The sequence below is a fragment of the Rhopalosiphum padi genome, chromosome 2 (assembly GCF_020882245.1).
Source record: "Rhopalosiphum padi isolate XX-2018 chromosome 2, ASM2088224v1, whole genome shotgun sequence".
In the NCBI taxonomy this organism is placed as follows: Eukaryota; Metazoa; Arthropoda; class Insecta; order Hemiptera; family Aphididae; genus Rhopalosiphum; species Rhopalosiphum padi.
In genome coordinates, this window is record NC_083598.1 from 1,051,093 (window position 1) to 1,072,987 (window position 21,895).

General features: G+C 24.3%; 1 protein-coding gene across 4 annotated transcripts in view; it reads left to right on the plus strand.

Annotated features, from left to right (window-relative positions):
* Positions 1–244: 244 nt before the first annotated feature.
* The window catches only part of LOC132920783 (inverted formin-2-like), a 54,143-nt gene continuing 32,492 nt past the window's right edge, over positions 245–21,895 (plus strand). For 2 of the 4 annotated variants that reach the window (XM_060983445.1, XM_060983446.1), the window contains exons 1-2: positions 6,012–6,073; positions 11,778–12,011. In XM_060983445.1, coding sequence (XP_060839428.1) covers positions 6,027–6,073; positions 11,778–12,011 — 281 coding nt within the window. In that variant the 5' untranslated portion in view covers positions 6,012–6,026. Of the gene's footprint in view, positions 423–6,011; positions 6,074–10,790; positions 10,968–11,777; positions 12,012–21,895 lie in introns of those variants that run through there. The other 2 variants (XM_060983447.1, XM_060983448.1) reach the window with 2 other exon arrangements.

A 21,895-nucleotide genomic window follows, 5' to 3' on the forward strand; every position in this document is an offset into this window, starting at 1 on the left:
TAGTAATTTCATTCTAACTTTTTTTTACATAAGTAAACAATATTATGGGCACTAATTATTTCGTATTTATTCTACTATTTATTTTAAAAAAAACTGATTAATTTGAAGGATGTCTTAAGTTCTCAATGAGTAAACAGTACCTAATCAATTGACATTGTTTTACTATGTTTTATTTTAATCCATTAAATATGCCGGAGTAGGTATTTAATACGCCAGTAGACCTTGAAGGTTTTAGTTGTTCAAATGGATATTGGGGAGCGTGCAGGTGCTGCGGACAAGATAGGTACCTATCGTCATTGAACCTCAACTTGTGCTCATTGCTACAGCAATATCATTTAAGTATAATGTGTCGTCGAAGAATTTAGTGTACGAAAGTGTTATGTGTAGACGTCAAACTTTTCCATATTCAAGTCTATAAAACTGTAAGTGAATTCAAATTGTAATTAAATACCTATGTATAAGCAATTACATCCCATTAATTGATATTTCATTACTTACCTACTAGTATTACAAAAAAATAAACATTCGAATTTTAGAATAGGTAAAGTACCTAGTACCTACATAGGCAGTGGCGTGATGAACGACGTTTGTCTAATACAATATTACTTAGCCCTCGAAATTTATGTTGAGCTTAAAAATTAAAATTTGGGTGGATGAAAGTATACCTAGTTAATTAACATAATATTTTTTTATATTAAATTTTTGATGGCCTATGAAAATTCTAAACTACATTTTAGATTATATATTATTTTGTAGTGGTACAGTTGGTGGGTCATTGTTTAAATACTTTACTTAGGGACTAGGGTTTGAAATATGCTTGCCACGCCACTGTACATATACCTACATCTAGCTGGAGCTTTGGTGCCAGTCCCTTTACTATACATATTTATTCAAAATTAAATGCCTAGGTACCTATATAATTTGAATACCTATACAGCTATAACTAATTGTATACAATACTACACTTAACTAATTGTAAACATTTTTTTCGTTAGTCGTTACATATTATATTTTAAGAAGCTATCATTTTAATAGGTATCCGTTATGTATTTACAAATTCCTCAATTAATTATAATATAGAATAAATTAATATGGGTAATATTCCGAATTTAAGTTAATACACTATATAGACATCTACCTACGACATAAGTTTTAACTTATGCCTTATATCCAATAAATGATAGGTACCTACAAAAATAAAATACTTGCGCAAATATTAAAATTTAGTATAAACATATTCTATTATATTATTACCTATTAATTAAGCTAAACAAATATTTTATATATAACTAAAATTCTAGGTTATTATATATTAATTATACGTACCTACGTACTTACTACCTATATAATATATTATTATAGTAAAATATATAAGTCATTAAACAATAATAATAATATAATAATTTAAAAAATTAGTATGAACTGTTTGTATGTATAATATATATCTACCTACACACTGATTCATTAGACCTCGGTAATGTTTGCGTTTCCAACGAAACCGTCATGTCCGACCGCAATCGGTGAAATGCAATGACCTATTGGGTAATACCAAATAAATATTGAGTAGGTTACGGAGTGCGATTCAAATAAGTCTCCTTTTTTCACCTTCAGCGATTTCCCGGCAATTCTATAGTTTCCACGTGCAAAACTTATAGGTCATTGCAGAACCAATGTTTATAAAAAAAAAAAAAATACCCATAGGCAATGATACGTATAATTTTCCCTACACTTATATTATAGTGTGTAGGACGTAGGTGATATGCAGATTCGAAGAAAACATAATAAAATAAATTAGTTCCTTATTTCATCTGCTCTACGAAAACAATCCGATTATATTAGTAAAACAGTATCTACGTCACTGTGTAGTGTGCAGCACTATTAAGTGATTTTACTCAGATCGTTTTTGTATTTAATTTTTAAAATTGTGATTTACATAACTTAATGTTGACGATAAAAAGATATTATGAAGTGATAATATACTTATATATATTAGAGTAGTTTCTTTACTGTTTTTATATTTTATTATTTATAATTATTCAACCCACGATGTCAAGACGTAGTAGCGTCATACCAACAGCTACTAAGTATATCTGTAATATTCATAAATCGTACAAATACGAAGCATTTAATTAAAAAAAGGTAATTATAAATAATTATGTTCTATTTTTATTTTAAAAAAAGATTATAGAAACATTAATTAAGTACTTAGTATATTTAAAATTGAATTTTAAAAGTTTCAAAAGTCTAATAATTGAAGCACGACCTTCTTTAAACGATTAATTATTAAATCTATAATAAGAATTTAAAATTCAAATTACCTATCCAGTAACGTGTAATATTGATACCAGCTATTCTTTTGTCAGTTTTATATTTGAAAAAAATATTGATTATTAAAATTTAAAAATTATTGACATGGTGTATAATATACACAATTATTACAATTTATATAAGTGAAAAGTGGAATAATTCATTTTAATTATGGTAGTGCACTACAACGGCCGATTTTCAAAGGTAAATCATAAAATAAAAAAAAAATAAAAAAATTAATTACTATTTATTATAATGAAGTACAAAACTTGCCAATTATTTTTTTTAAATGTTGTTCTCAAGATTATGACCATCTCTTCTTAAGCACTCTTCTAGCCTAGGTACAAGTTACTTGCATATTTTCTAAATTGCAAATCTCATTAATTCCAAAAATGGCGATATTCATTGGCCACCTCGATCACTTGATTTATCAGCATATGACTTATTTTTATGGGGGTATTAAAAAGTAAAATCAAACAAATGAAACCTCGAAGTATTAAGAAACTAAAAAATAAAATTAAAGAAGATATCGTACTTACACATTTGGTAGGGATACATCGTTGTGGAAAATATACAAAGTAGGCTAGAAGAGTGCTTAAGAAGAGATGGCCATCATCTTAAGGATAGCATTTTTCAAAAATAAATGTCAAGTTATGTATTTATTTATAATTATTTATAATAAATAATAATTCATTTTTATTCGTTTTTTAATTTTATAATTTACCTATGAAAATCGGTCGTTTCAGTGCTCCATTCTGTACACGAGAAAAAAAAATGACGGGAACGTTCAGGAATATTGATAGATAATTTTATAAGTATTTTCTGTTTTTTAATAGTTAGTGACTTAAGTACTTTTATCTAGTATCTACCTGAATATTAAATAATTCACCAACAAGTACATATTTCTATAAAATATAAGTTACATTACATGCTCACAATTCGACTTTTCACTTTATTCGTACCGGTTTTATGGCCACGTAACACGTTAGATCCGTTTTATCTTTATGTGATAATAATTATAATATATTTTAATTTATTTCCAACGTTATATCCAAATGTAAAATTGTGATTACACTATTTATAATAGATAGATACCAACTTACGCAGTTACGCGGCGTTATCGATAGAGCACTATACTTACACCTTACGGTAATTGATTTATTTTTCAACCACGCTGAGTGATTGTCATTTTTCGTATTTTACAAATTTCAGACATTTAGAAAAAAATTGTGTACTTGTATTTTTATATTTTTAAGTTTCTTAAAGAACAGCTGATTAAGAACTGTGTATTTAATTTCAATTTCTTTTAATAACTAACCCACAGTTTTTTTTATTAACAGTTAATTGTAAAAAAAAAATAACAATTTCAAAAGGCTTTAAATACCTTAAACCTAGTTTAAAATCTAAATATTTTGAAAATGTCATGTTGTATGGGAAATTATAGTTATAAATATTGTTATAGTCAAATGTTTCAAATTTCTTCGATTAATATGGATTTACACTATTTTTTTTTTATTTTATTCTTGTAAGAACAACTTAGGAACAATGGTGTATGCATTTTATTTTAAATGTCTATAAACAACATTATATATAGCAACAATAATTTTAATATTATCATATTATATCATATCATATTATTATGTAAAATATTGGAGAATTACCCTTTATACTCTATATAGTAGTAACTAAATCTAATTTTCTATTAAAAACTACCCATAAAGTTGTAGGTCGAAGAATTTTTACTGCTCCTGAGTCCTGACACAAAAAACACACATATAGTAATTACATTCATACTAATAGTCTAATTGAAGTTTTTTTCCAACTTGCGCATTGTAACGAATAATACTAATTTCCCTAACTTCGTTTTTAATACCTAACTACCTACTGTCTTTTTTACCTACTTTCGAACTAGAAGACAAAAAGACTAACTATTTGATGAAACGACAAATAAGTAAGATACATAAACTTCCACGATCTGCAGAGATGCACTGAAAATATAAAAAAAAAAAAATGAACGAACTTTTCAGTGTTTAATATTTATACACATCTTATTTAGGCATTATTATTGATCATAGAATTAAGAATTATTAAAAAATATTCTATTTTGGAATAATACATTAAAAATTATGCCACCATTCAAATGAGTAAAAAAAATTAAACAATTAAAGAAAATAAATTATTTAAATTTATAATTATTTTTCAAATTAGATGTTTTCAAGTAATGTAAAACAAAAATGTGTAAAGTGAACGTTAATACTTTTCCAGAAAATGAATGTTTAACTTTAAGAGTACACTCCACCTTCTATTTAAAGGGTTTAAAATTAGCAATTTAAATTAAATTTTAAGAAGGTTTAAAATTTTAACTTAATAGGTATATTTTAATACCAATTCAAAGAATTTTAAAAGTAATCGCATTTCAGTACCATATTATACTAATTAAATTATATAGAAAAAAATGTTGCTCAAGTTAAACTTATACGAATCCAATGTTTACAGTATATTTACCGAATGTTTACTTTACATTTAGAATAAAACTATAATTTTGTGCTGTATTATTTTTATTTTTTAATTTCAATATTGACTAATTTAAAATAAATCAATTAAAATAAAATGATCTACACGTAAAGGATTTTAACTATATTTAAATTATAAAAAAAAAAGTGATGAGATAGATATATGTGGTTTTCTTTTATATATTATATTGTGAAAATTTGATATATAGTAATATATATAATTATATATACTATAAGTTATAACGTCTATAACTATAGGTTGTTTTATTGTTTGTAAAATATTGAAGCCTTATACAATAATATTTATAATTGAAAATATGGATCATATAATATTATAATAATTAGTGACAAAAATCATTATGATCATAATAAATAATATTGTAATATGTAATCAAAAATCAAAAGCTAATAAATTTAATTTATTTAACGATGTATACTAAAAGGCATATTATCGGATATTATAGTGATTATTTATATTTATAATAGATTACATTTTATCAGTCTAATCTGTTATTGAACATCATTGTATGTATATAATATATATTATATTACATAATAATAATATACACGATCCCCACTTCCCATTATGAGTTTTATAAAATACACTGCATTTTCTATACATTATGCTACCTAATAATAATATTATAATAATCATTTCGGAAAAAAAATACAGAATAACAAGTTATTGATAAATCTACAAGTCGATGAAAATAATATTATTATCTGCAAATTTTTATAGAAATGTCATAATATTCATTTACCTACTTAGTACCTTTCTATAATATTATAATTATTCCTTTAATATTTATTATTATGATTAAGAAAATGTAACATTCAAATTTATAATAATCAATAGGTAGGTATGGTAAAACGTCAAGTACTATAATTTAAAACCATTGTGGCATTTATGACAAGTTATAATTATTTATTTATTAATTCAAACTTGTTTGACATTGAATAGCTTACAAAGTTACAACTCACGAATAAACTTGATCTATATTTTAAAATTATTTATTTATTTTTTCAAACAAATGATTATGGCGTTTTGTGCTTATAGTAATTTTACATTTTTCATAATCAATAATTATCATAAAATAAATTATAAATAACACATTTTATAATGAAGCGTTTATACATGTAGTGTGCATCCTCAATAATTATTTTAATTCCCTGTAAAAAGTTTTAAATATTTTTGACAATACAATCATGTGGAGGACAAAATATTGGTCATTCAACACCATGCATTTACATAAGTAAGCCAATATTTACTAATTATCGTTACAATTTTTATGCACTAATTTATTATTATAATAAAATTCTGTACTAATATATTTTAATATTTTACATAGTTAAAACCAATACTTTATAATAATTTTATCAAATTTAAATTTTCACAACTCGTCAACTCAAAATACTCAAAATAAATGAGTATTCAGATCTTATAAGATCATTAAAGATTAAAATGATTAAATACATAAATTTGAATTTTCGAATTATTTAACTTAACTTTTAATAATAATATTTACAGTATATTATTTTACACTGAATATTTGTGTATATGATGCTGCAGGGTTGGTACAAATACAAAAACGAGTATATATATTTTGTACAATATCTATTTTTCTCTAATATTAAAGTAGGTACATTTTAATATAGCATTATACGTACAGACTACAATACTAGATAGTATTATAGTAAATATATTTTATAATGTTTATATGGCATTCAATTAGAATAATTAGATTTATTTATCAATTCAAGAATTTTGTATCTTATACATGTTTAACCGTTTCTGTTATACCTATTGTTGATTCTTAGAAGTGAAATTTTAACTAATTTTATAGACATTTAAAATCTTTTTTTTTCGATTTAGGTTGACAAAAATATTATTGTTTATTTATCAAACATCTTTATCTTCCTCAATTCTTTATAATTTTTTACCATCACATTTTTAACATATCAAAAAACACAGACACAATTTATTTTTAAGCGTTTGAAGTTTAAATTTCAACGAAATTGGAAGTTTAAACGAGAAATAACAATTTTACTTCGTTATAATTCAAAAATATATTAATATTAATGTTACATACAACTATTTCCATTACATATAAATATATAATACCTATGAATATGTGTGAATATTTTTACATAATGACATTTAAAAATATTTGAATTGATTTTAGGCTTTTTAAGGTATTTATATTAATATACAGCAGACTTATAAGTTCATAACATTACTTCACGAGAAAATATTATAATAATTATTAAATGGTTTAAAAGTTTATAATTGTTACACTCAGAGAAAAATTTCATTTAATTAATGAAAAACGTATGTTAAATCAATGAAAAAAGGGTATGATTTTAATCCAATGAAGTCAACTGATTATATTCAGGTTATTGATTTCATTAAATTAATGAAGCTGATAATTCTTGAAAAATAATAAATTTTCCATTTAATTAATTATGACTATAAGCAATTTAAAGAAATTATTTCTTTCATAGTAAGAAATCATATAATAGAAACAAATATTAATTGTAATAAGATAATACTACCACATTTAAATTATAACCTTAATATCTTTAAACTAAAGATTTAATGTACTAAATAAAAGTACATTTTTCTTCAATATAATGATTTTTTTTTAAAAAAAATGCAAAAAATTCGAGCACCATGTTAATCAAGGCGTCGACCAAATAAATATCTTTGAATTGATTATATATTATCTTTGAAATGATGAAATTTGTCATACATTTTAAGAAAACAATAAAATAGTAAATCAATGGAATAAAATCATAGAAATTAAAACTATATTTTCTCTGAGTGTATTAGGTAGTGTTATTATTAGGGTTCGGAATTGAAGGTATAGTATAAAAAAAAAATAAAGCACTTCAAATGTGAAAAAAGTTAGTTCCCACTGTTCCCAGTATCCGAACTTTCACTTTCTGAACTAAGTATGACCCCAATTAGTTCGGATAATCGAAGTTCTACTATAAATATAAGAATTATATTTCTATCATTACTAAAAAAAGTTATTTGCCTTCAAATCCGCACCTTAATTATTACTTATTTGTTTTTGAAAAAAATTAATTCAACTTTACCGTTCAATAGTAAAAGAAATTTCTAATAGATTAATGAAATTAATATAAATTTATTATTTATTTTTCAATAAGTTATAACTTATATAGTTATATAAGATACTTTATAGAAATAGAAACATCTAGCTGACATTCTCTGCAAAGAGTTGTTATTCGTATCCTGTATAATTTATCATTGAATTAAAATGTAACATATTCATTGCATCTTACAAGTCTACTTATCAACTTTAAACATGTTCAAATTGTCTTAGAAATTTTCAAAAATGTTATTTCCGAAAATTGTATATCATTAATCTACACTGTTAAATATTTTCCATAAAATCAACTAAATGTATCTTATCAGTAATAATGAAAATGACGATAAACGTTTCATGTAATTTGTTTATACACGCAGTATGCCAGTATAACTGGTAGCTGGTAGATATTGCAGTATTGCGTATCAAATACAGGAAAAATATGCGATTTATGTTCGAATATATTACCAATGACTCATGAATTATTCGTGTATATATTATTTACTCAATGTAGTTATATGTATGGTAGTAGTGTAGTATACTATATGTTAACTATTTAGGTATGGTATATAGTTGGTATACTAAGATTCAATTTTTTGTTATTTCTATTTGATTGTAAAAAGTAAGAACAATACGTCCCGTTATATGACCTTTTTTTATTAAGTAGGTAAAAGCTGATTGTAGTCAATGTAAATATTTGCGAGACATTTAATATTGCTTGCAAGTACACACACACACACACACACTATTATATATTATATTTACGAGACCCAATGCTTCAGGAATTCATATTTTGTACTTATTAATGTATATAATATGCGAATGTTATATTATAATAGGCGTATTATAGTAGGTATAGGCAATTAACGGAGACAGTATTGTTTAAGAATGATAATCAATTCGTACTATTATTACTATCGTACTATAGGTATTAATATAATGGAGTTATAATTCTATACTTATGTACTACTAGGTATGAATTATAAAAAATAATATTACACTGGCAGTCCCATGTAAGCAAATATAGTCTTAACTAGAAATGTTTCACTTTAATTTTATAAGTATCTTTAAATTCTTATGATGACACTATATCTAGTGAATAGTGATTATTTTATACCTAATCAATTATTATGAAAATAAATTACCTATATACATATATTATAAAAATGTTGAAACATATTGCACTGTGACTGTAAAAAATATCTGAGAAATAAATTACAATAAATCAAAATATAGTCATTATAAAATATAATATTCTTTGGATAATACGGCCTTCTTGTTTCAATTAAAATTTAAAATACAAATACTAAATTTCTGATAAATAGTATAATATTACTGTTGTAGAATTTATCAATTCATAACTTTTTTTTTAAATACATAGTACAATGTGTGAAAGGTGGAACAATAGCATACAAATTATGAAGAAATAAACAAAATAATAATTAATTAAGTATTGACAAATAAATTATGTAAAACAAACCATACTTTTAAATACCTAGTTAATATTCTAGAAAAATCACATTTAATGATTGATTCCGATATATCATCAGAAATGCAAATAAAGAGAACACGTACATAAATCTATAGTTAACTTGGTCTCGATAGTACCTACCTATGATAATGTAATATACTTTTATCAATATAAATTCACCTAATTTACAACACAACAATTGTATTATATTAGGTATAAATGGTATAATAATTATATAAATGTGGAAGGTTACCTATATAAGTTTAGTGTTTATATAAGTATAATAGTTATTAATATTATTTAAATCAAAGTTTTACAAAATGTGTTAAAAAATTTTCGGATAAGAAGACTGAGTAAATAATTATATATATTATTATAGGTATTATAAATATATAATGATAGTTTATATGTTTTCAGTAACGTCGTTTATTGTTATTTTAATTTTAGTACATTGCGCATAACTCTGACATGTAGATATTGTAATGGACTCTATAATATATCTATCATTGCGCTCTACATTATTTAGTTTATTGAGTCTATTGTACATAACACGTCTGCCTCGAAGAAGGCTTATTATAATTTATAATATATATGTATGTAATATGTATAATGATGGCTATTGGTTGGCGTAAGAACACCAATAATTACTGTGTTGTCATGTATAATATTATCTAAACGATTGAACAAAACAGACTTCACGTGGGGTGTTATATACACGATTGTTGTTCGGCCTCCAATTCAAGTAGAAAAAAATTTAACAAACAATTAGGACGACAGCTTTAGTGCCACACGATGTAATACAATGATAAGCATCGCGCGTCTCGTCGTCGAAGTCTCTTTGTACGCTCGTCAATAATTGTGACCATATAAACGCGAAAATAATTTTATAGCGTGGACTTGTTGAAACGTTATTTTTTTTCTTTAAATTGCTTTTTATTTCATATATACCCACACATTTATCAACAGCCACTTGTCATTACGTCATCGTCGCCACTATATGCGTATATTATATTATGTGCTCGTTATATTTTTTTACAGAGCGAATTCATTTTAATTTTTTTCACACAAACGATATGACGTATAAAGGTACAGACAGCGTTTGATGTCTACATGTACTATACATGTGTACAATATTGCAGCTTAGAATAGTTTTATATTTTTAAGTTTTGTCTATACCTATATGTTAATTCGTTCCATTAATTAAATAATCTTAAATTATATCGTAAAAAAATATACCTACTTTTGATCTTTTAATCTACGATTTACGCTTAACTATCAAAAATGAAATTTATTAATATTATTGTCAATATAATTTAAAATTTCCTTTTTTGCGTTCGTGTCCAATTATTAATGTCCGTATTAAGAGACATGTATATGAATTATTGAAATACCGTGGTTATTTATATTTCATATAATAATTAATAAAACAAGTCCGCCGAAAAAATAATGTGTATATACAAAAAATTTTATTTAAAATTAAATGTACAACATACTTGGCAGTGGTATAGATGATTTGGCGGTAAACAGCTAAATTTTCCATTTTAGTGAGGAACGCCGTTCATTGCGGTGAGTCATTAAAATTAACACATTTTTTTGTTGTTTAAGTATTATAGATATCAATTTGGTATTTATACCTACAGGGTAGATGATGATTATTTCAACAATAAACACTCATTATCTTCAAAATTATCAAAATGTTTTAAAATATTTTTAGATGATTTGAAGTTATTATAAAACAATATTATTAAAAAAAATTATATTTTCTACTATTTTGTATTATTTTTAAGTTTTTTGATTTTTTAAATAACAAGATACATTTTTGTTTCATCATATTTTACTTTGGAAATGGGATAATAAAAAAGTATTTTATCGTGAATATTACATCTATATTGCCGCTCTTGTACTTATATAGTTATGCCACAAATGTATAGTATAGATTAAAATTCATAAAATTTATCATTTATACGAGTCATCATATCGATCGTAAATATTTAACAGTCCCTTAAACATTAAATAGTGACATTACAACGCTGGGTTCATTGTATATATTTTTAATGAACAGTAAATTTGTTAATTTATTTTAGCAACCTGGCATTGATTTCTTTATTATTATAGATGTGTATATTTGATAAAATCGATTTCACAGTCACGTATTTTTATTTCGAAATAAGAGAAGCATTTAAAAATGCTTATGTTTACAATATAGTAGTAAACTAGTAAGTAAATATAGGATAATAATAAATGTATTCCAAGTTCTAGCTAAATTTAACAATTATAGTTGTGATTATGATAAATAAAAATTTATCATTAAATAATTAACATAGTAAAAATGTATATTAAATATTAATAACTAAATGTTTACAAATTATTTTTAAGATTAAACATGACTACACATAACCACTGGACGAGATTAGCAAATCATGTGAAGACTAACAACACCACGGCAAATAACAATGAGAAAAATCGGCTCAGTGGGTCAAAGCTGTTGGCCGATATGAGGAATGGTGTAAATCTTTCCAAATGGGAACCAGAACTCTGTATAAAAATGTTACAATTACCTGGCGTTAATAACTATTTGGCGATTAAAAAATTGGTAAATGAAGCAGACAAGTAAGTAATATTTACATTTTCAATATGCAAATTTATATTGTATTAAGTATTGAGCATATAGATATATTTAAATTTGTATTAAAAAATAAGCTTAATACAGCTATTTCATTAAAAATGGTACACAATTTATTATGTTTGCAATAGAACTTAAATTAATAAATTAATAATAGTGATACAAATATTTCAATAATATTATTATATACCATAAATCACAATTCTCATCGGCGTTAACATTATTATCATTTTTGATTAGAATAAGATTTTCATCATAATGAGCATAATGAGCCGAACACATCTATGTAGTAGCTCTAAAAATGCAAATAACCACAATATTATTGTGTATGGTCCACATCACCGATAAATATCAAATCTTAACATAATTTATAATATTTCCAATATTGGTTTTTTTAGATTAAATGTAGCAATAGATAACACATAATTCATAAATGATTATAAAATATAAGTAAAAAAAAAAAAATAACATACAAAACGTTACGTTCAAATAATTTTTAAGTTTTGTCGACTATACATAACGATACATAATAAAATTAAGTTTTAAATATTATATTAAGTATGTAAGCTACATAAACACATTAAAGTATATTAAACAAAGACGATTTTACATTCTAAAGAAATGATTTAAACTTATTAACTATACCTTTCAAAATATAACACAACTTTTATTATATAATTATTACATTTTAGTTTTTATAATTTGTGAATCTTTGTTATTGAATTTAGTGTACTTCACGGGTAACCAGTCATAAGTAGACTTGTTAGTATTTGATTATGAAACATATTTTTTTTTCGCTTTTCAATGCAAGGATATAATCTTAAATAGTCAAAAATAGATTAAACACATCGAACGAGGACACGTTAGTACCTACATAATATAATATTATAATTTTTTTATTATGATATTCAATCTCAATAAAGTCATTACTCATTAATACTATTATATTAGAAAGTACTTCCTACTCAGAATTCCTACATTTCATTCAATGCTTTTTCAAAGTAATACACGCATCTAATTAATATTTTAATTAAGATTAAATGACCTTCGTATTGTCTCGGTTTTTAAACCGATTACTTTTTTAAACCAGTGAAATGTTGTTATAACGAAAGCATACAAATATCTATACAATTCGTCAACTCGTATTGCATATACAAAACCGTTTAAGGCAACTTCAATTCGTTATTGTTTTGACTGTAAATAACTATTCAATTCTGTTTATAATTTGTATGTCTAAAAGTGTAACCTAACAAAACCAGCCAATAACTAGAAAATTTTCAATATTTTCAAGTGCAGAATAAGAAACGATATTTATATCATTAACACTGTTTTAGAATATTAAATATATATTATACAATCATAATATATATTATTTTAAATTTTAATAAATAATAAAATACTTTGTATTTACTATTTATTTTAAAATGTATTATTTGATGAATAGTATAATAATTAATAACTGTTTATTACTTCATTTTTATTAAAACATTCCACTGGATTATATTTATATAATAATAATATTTTCACAAACAAATTCGTTAATTATTATTTTTAATGATTTCAAATATTAAAATAGTTTAAATAGGTAAAACTCTTCGCCACGATTAAATATAATCAATATACATTAGGTAAATTGTGAATTTTGAAAATATAGTGATTTCCGTATTATTACGTAATCATGTTTGCTGTTATAGGCGTATTAATATTATATTGTTGTGTATACCTACTTAATTTAAGAATTGAATTATTATCAACAAAATAAACTATTAAAATAGAATTATATTCGATGCCGCATACACATGGTACCTTCTTTATGGCTAAATAGTTATACGAGTTGGACTTTCGATATTGTAACGTATTTATGCCTGCGTGTTTTATTTAATTTTGTTGATTTGTTTATTGAAATTTATAAGTATGTTTAGTTATGTATGTGAAGTTTAGGGAATATGAGTGCAAAGGAATTGATCCTAGGGATAAGATATATATACAATGGTAAGTTTAATTATTGATTTATTATATTTTTTTTTTCGTATTCACTTTTAAAGAAATCAAAACTTAAATGTAGATAAAAAAAAATAATATGTATTTATATTAAATAAAAAAGTTTTAAACTGAGAATACATAATTTTAGAAACAATACAGTTATAAAAATATAAAACATAATATTATTATTGCGGAACATCTTCGCAGTGAAAAGTCAAAACACACATTATTACACATTTTGACCACTAATTAAAAATATTTAATAAATATTATGTTTATACCTTATATGTTTTAAGATTGACCAAAATTAATAATAATTAAAGTTAACTTAAATATGTGTTTTAAAATATTGCTTCTTGGTATTTGATGGTGTGATAATTTCAATGCTTTATTGACACAAACAATTGTCGACAAATAGTGATAGTTGTGGTCTATGATATTTTAATACTAAATTTCGTAGTGTATAATTCTATAATAGCAGTAATCTAACAAACTTAACTAGAGTATAAACCTAAAATGTTGGATCACTCTGTTTAATGTACCTACTTATGTAGTTATGTATAATATATAATATTATAACTGAATTTCTTTTATAGTTTTTAATTTATGTTTATTTAATATTTTCTTAAATTAATATCCATGTATTATACTGTACTGTAGTATAATATTATACTATCGTAAGATTCGTTTGATTTCATATTAAATGTAAATAATAAGTACCTTGAAAACTGGTGTCTGATTACCATTTAATATCGTTTAATTACTTAATAATAATAACTTGATAACACCATCAGGGCACGAGACTAATACACTTGCATATTTTTTTCTATAACTTGATATTATTGCAGAGTACCTAAATAACAAACTAATATCATACTTATATTATATGAGTTCAGAAAAAATTGTAGTCCTTTTTGTGAAAAATTGGGGAATTTCTATTGATGTCCCGGTTTTATATGATCATATATTCATATCTCGAAAAAATTCGTTCTAGACTGTTGTGCGGCCGCCTTGTCATTGTAAATGTACACATGCTGCTAAATTATTTCTGTGTATTTTTATATGATTTCCGTTAGATAAAATTATATTGGTATTTTTCCGAATACCGTCAGATACTCGGTCTAGTGTGTTTTAATTGTTTTTAACTGATGCTAGTCTTGTAGTGTAAAATTGACTACAACAATTAATGTACTATAATAATGCACAATACTTATCCATGTTATGTGTGTGGTTCGTGATCTTCATAAGGTGGTTGAAGAAGTTAAAGGATGATATAAATCCGCTGATCAAGGTAAAATAATAAGGATAAATTCATTTTTCTAATTATTAAGAATTATATTAATATTATCCAATATTTTTTTTTATAAATTTAGTATTTAAATTATTTTATTTTATATATTATAATATATTAATATTATTATGTTAATAATAATATCATTAAGTATACATATTCAGTATAATATCCAATTAATTCATAACTCTATTGTAAGTTGTAATATATGATGAACGTTAATTAGATTAATTTAATATTTTATGAATATTTTAATATTATATTGAACTTAACAACATTTTTCTGCTAATATCTTACATAGAAATCATCTGTAAATGAAAAGCTATAATATCAAACATAGGCTTACAATATTTATAATGCGTATAATATTATTTTTATTATTAAAAAATATTCTATAATTAGTATATATATATATATATATATTCATTCAGCAGTCATAGAATTTTGGTATATTACATATAAAATATAGTGATTGATTGGCTTAAATGTTGTATAAGGCTTGTCCGAATTATGAGTAATATTGTTCAGGCTGTTTATAGTGATGACTGCAGATGAGTCATAAAAATGACTTAACCCGTAGCTTAGATCTATGTACACATATCGAGAGTTTTGGTGGTAAAAGTTGACGATTACTGCAACATCGCAGTGAAAATAGGTGTATTCGCTCATCAGAGTAAATATTTATCATGGATGGATGTTTTTTTATTTAAAATAAACAATTACTAGTTAATATAGTTACTCAAAATTTCATAGATGGTAACCAGACCTAAAAAATGTATAAACAAGTTAAACAAATATATATTTATTTAAAATAGCATCTTCTGATAAAAATGTAAATACATTTAATGATATGTATCGTAATGCGTGAGATTACTTGAATAAACAAAATAAATACCAAAAGCAATAACATCGATTTATCAAAATCGCAAAGGAATTAAAAAAATATATAAATAATTTATCATTATCCATACTGTAGAAAGATGAATAATTTAGTACAGTAAATCCTCAATTATCCAAATCTCTGTTAAACGAACCCTCTCCTGTACTATCCGAACGCCATTACATACGTGTTCGAACGTAATGGCCGATATACCGATTTTATTATTGTTGTCACGATTTATTATTAGTACATATATTATTTACATGTAATATGAATGTATGATAAATCGATAAATATATATGTGTGTGTGTATACAATATGTAACCTATGATAATTTTTCATAAACAATAATGTAATATATATATAATAGTATACATATTAAATATAAAATTGCATACTTTCACAATTTTTTAAAAGTTCCTAGTATTCAAATGTTCACTTATTCGAACTAGGTACGATCTCAATTAATTTGGATAATATAAGGTCAACTGTAGTTAGACTTTAATTTTATAATTTTTAAGTTTACTTATTTTTGTAAAAGTATCTACTACTTTTCTACATTTTGAATGAACAATTTCTTAGAGTTAATGAGCAAGTTATCGAACATGAGTTTAATAGTTAATTCAATACAATATTATATCTGTGAGAGGTTATTATTTTCTAAAAAGCATCTTAAGAAAAACAAAACATTTATAAAATAAATAATTTCGAAACTTTAAATTTAAACACGATAGGCATATCAAAGTTGTTTATAAATCTACGTGTAATAAAATTTTAATAACTTAATGAAAATGATTTATTTAATATTTTAATGAAAAAAATATTACAATAATAATAAATAATTTATGTTCCTTGATTTTATATCAGGCTATAAATTATTATGTTTTCAAGCGTATTTGTTAAAAATATAAAACTAATGAATAATGAAGGTTCCATAGTAATGTTATCGTTTTAGTTGTTCACACTAAAATTTTTTAATCTAAAACAATTATTAATGTTAACTGTAAAAGGTTATAAAATATCCATTAGGATCTTTTACATTTTTTTTTTCATGACGCAAATTGACTCAACGTAGGATGAATGTAATAGGTTTTCGTTTATAACCATGTCGAATATGTAGTTCTCAGCGCATAGATTATTGTTAAATGTGTTATTGCATATACACGTGCGTCAGTTGTATAATATTTTAAAAATAAATTAATTTCAATTCGCGTTTAAGAGCGCAACTTTGCGTATTAACGTATTGTTTTGAAGTTAAATTACTATAGGTTAAATCACAAACACAACAAAACAAATTTTCACACTTAGAATGGATCGATATTAAAAGAATGACAGTAGGTATTCCGTGTAGACGATAATCAGATTAATTTTTTACTTTAAAAAGAGCAATCAGTGACTATACCGGGAGTTCAAAAAATTTAGAAACTTAATTACTGTATGCAATATGTATATTTTAATACCTACAAAATGGCTACATGGAGCAATAACATATAATACTGATGTACATTTATAATGTAAAATATTTAATAACTTCATAAATTATATTATTGTTTATCAATCTCAATTAGTCTTATGATCGTTTCCAAACTTAAAAATATAAAACACCCTGTATTATATTATATTTAAAATCATATTTCTTAAAAAATTAATATGTAAGTATATATCTAATATATATAAATATATATAGTGATGAATGCTGATTCTGAGGTATAGGCATGCTCATTTATCATAATGTATTATAGTACTGTACATCTAGTCCAATATTTAATGTATTACTGAATTCTATTTTATTTATAAATAATTAATAACACACGAATTAGTTTTTATTTATTACAATACTGCTATAATAGTTATATTAATCGAGTTAGAATAAATTACCTTCAATACCTTCATATTTTTTCATTTATAAATAAAATCAATTATTTTTATAATTTAAAATAATATACTTATAGTAAGTACTAAATAGTATTAAAAATAGTAAAACAAACCAAAACGAAATAAAATTATCATACACTCGAATAAAAATAATACTAATCATTGACAAAATTAATGAGTATGCCCTGGGTGGTTAGTTCCACCGCTGCTATAATAGTGGAATGGGTTTTCAGAATAGCTGGCATTTCACAGCAATATAAACTATAAAGCATTGTGTAGCTTGCGCACATAGTTATTGCATACTTTGTCAGTAAAAGTTACGTTAAAAATGTAAAATCATAACAAAGTTACAGACTTGTAAGCACAGAAAAAGATGACATTTTTGTGAGATGTTATAATTTTATATTAAATATATGTAATATATTAATTATGAATGATGATTAAACAATTTTTGTATTTGTATTACTATATATGTTTTAAGTATGCTTATCATGCTCGGAGAATTCGCCACTGAAATATAATATATATTATTTTAAAATCACATTTTCTTCGATGACTTTATTATGCTTATCTAGATGAATCTTCTGTGCAGCCGTGCAGGTACCAACCGGATGTTCCAACGGTACACGTATGCGTCCAATATATGTGTCGGTGTATACTGTATAGTGTATACCTTAATTTTAAACACGATTCACGTTTTGGGGGTTGGAAAACTAGCATTGCGTTAATTTCCGGTCGTCCGTTGAAACACATAGACACACAAATAAATAAATATTGTATATAATAATATATATTACGCATGGTAGCTGCCGATAATACAATAAAAGCGGTAATAATAATCATATTATTGTCATCGTACAGGTTGAAATGCGTCCGCCGCCCATTGTATTATGCCCGATCAAAATCGATTGCACAATCGACATGCAAGCAATATTAAATACAAATTATTATGACATAATATTGTTAAAACGTATATAATTAATAATTATATATTGCATTAATACATACGAGATGAATATTTTAAAGGTGAACAATCATTTTCTCAAAAAAATTGAATGTTAATATTTTTTTTTTAATTAACTTGATTTCATTACAAAATAACATTTTTTAGTAAAGAAGAATATTATTTTGTGGTTTTCCCATCTCCAAGTGCCGAGCCATTCAGCTCATATGAGCTTTAAATATGTATATAATATAGGTATATATATATGTATACATTATATTATTAGTTATTAGTAATTATAAACAAAAAAACTTTGAAACCAGTTTATTATTAAATAACATTGTCAGAAAACTATTTCGCTATGAAATATAAAATTAAAAATGTGTGCCGTCATTCTAAAAAGTAAATACTTGAAATATTATTTAATTTTTTTTTTATTTTATAATGGCTAAATTATATATAAAAAGATATTTATACCAAAAACATTAATACTTTTAAAAAAAGGAGTGAAAACCTTTATAAAAATCACCTTAATTGTTTATTATTATAAATAATAACTATATATAATAATGTAGTATCAATGTATCATACATATTTATAGGCTTACCTATATTATTCGAGCTGCATTGCCACTATAGTGTGTATTTTTCAAAAACAAATTGCTTTAAACCAAAACATCTCTAACACAGTTTTGGTCATTTGGTTTGCAGCCAAAATTATTTTTTGATGCTGTTATGTCTGAGCTAATATATTTCTAACAATTAACTATACACGAATCAGACATCAGTATATAATTTTATTATTCTAATATTATCGTGTACCTACGTTATATATTAATTGTTCTCAGATAAAATGTGTGAGTTGTTGTATCTTACGCGACGTATGTAAGCAAATTATAATATGTTATCAATTATCATATTGCTATTTGTTAAGTACCTACATAGATTAATAAGATTTTATTACCACCAACAACAGAGTTGTGTGTTTACGGTTTACCACGGGCCACATGGACTTGTAATCCGTGCTGCATGTGCTTACATAATATAATTTATAAACCTACATAAACGTTTTCGTACACAACATCGTCGCGCGTACTCGGTGACAACCCCCCACCCTTTTCCCAGCAAAACTATTCTTAAAAAAAACTAGCTTTTCGACCTGTATAATAATATACCTATACGGCTATACACATCAGCCCCACGACAATGTTTGCCGTTGTGCGCGTGGGTGGGTGGCCAATTATCGAGATCGTGCCGGTCGATACGAATAATGTTATTATAATATGTATAATATATAATATGATATAGAAACATTTGGAACGATCAGAATCGAATACCACAATAACGATATACCTAATAATAATATAATATAGCAATTGGCTGTTGACTGTGTTAAGCGTAATATTATATATTATATTATATTATTATACATTATTAATATAGAAATCATTACGCAGCCACCACTATCGTAAATTCGTGAATGAAGCACTTACTATAATAATATATAGCCCTCTGCTGGTTGTATTGTTGATTTTTTATAGTATAATATATTAATATCATATAATACACGGTGACTAGTGAGCCACAACCATTTATTCAATATATTTTCCAACATAGGTATGTACTTATTGTATTTACTTTTCAATCTAATACTGTAATAATTCACTTACTATATTATGTTGTGATAGTATGATAATGAACGTAAAACCTGAATACCCCTATACTGCATTCGCCTTTATAATATATATTTATTTTGATTTTTTTTTAAATACGCTTGACAAATGTTCTTGTTTTATGATAATAAGTATTTCATTTTGGTAATTGTTACTATTTATTTATAATCGGTTCGGTCCTGTAATTTATAAATAAATAAATAAATAAATAAATACATACTAGTGGCGTATCTGTATTTCGGTCTGAAGGGAAGGAAGGATGATAATACATTTTGAAAAAACCCAATAAATAACAACAATAATTATTATTACTCAACTTCTTGATTTTTTTTTAATTATCATATTAAATACATTTTTTTTATTTAATACTAATTTGACAATTTTATCATTATCTGTGTTTAAGTATTAAAGTACATAATACATATAAGTTTATGTATATTTGTATATACTTGCATAATATATGATATATCTTATTTTGGTAAAAATATTATTGATAATTTAAAACTAATGATTTAAATAATAATGTACCATCTTTACGAAGTTTTGGAAGTCGCTTGGTGCACATCTAATTACATGTTACATCCTAAATTCCTAAAATATATTTATAGACTTCTATTAGTTCTATTGCGTGATATTTATAATGATAATTTAGGGGCGTATATTACATAGTAGATGTATGTAGGAGATAGGACCTATGAAAATTCCGTTTGTATCAGTTCAAACTTATAATGTTTTATTTAGCTGTATTAACACAAATTGGCTATGCTGTGGGTTAGCAAGGCGAATATAACATATACAGGTATGACGTCTTTTTAACAATCTTAAGGAATAATGAAGTTGGAAACAAAAACTTAAATATATTTTTGTACCTATGAGATATTTTTTCTTTATTTTTTAGTAGGTATTATTATTCTTTAGTGGAAGACACTACTTGTAATTGGTTAAAAGTATTATTATAATAAATGACAATTAAACGTGATCTACGTGAAAAGAAAATCGTGATGACGTGATTAAGTCACCGTCTATGCGTGCAAATAAATATTATAATAAATAGGTAATTTATAATAGTAAATAATATAAACTTTAAGGTAAGTTTTAATACAATAGCAGTTTGTCAGTAGTAGATACTTATTATATTTGTAACAATAGGTATATAAACAATATGTAGTTAATGTTTAGGTTTCAGACGAATGCGCGAGCAGCTCGAATTGGTAAATGTACCTATAT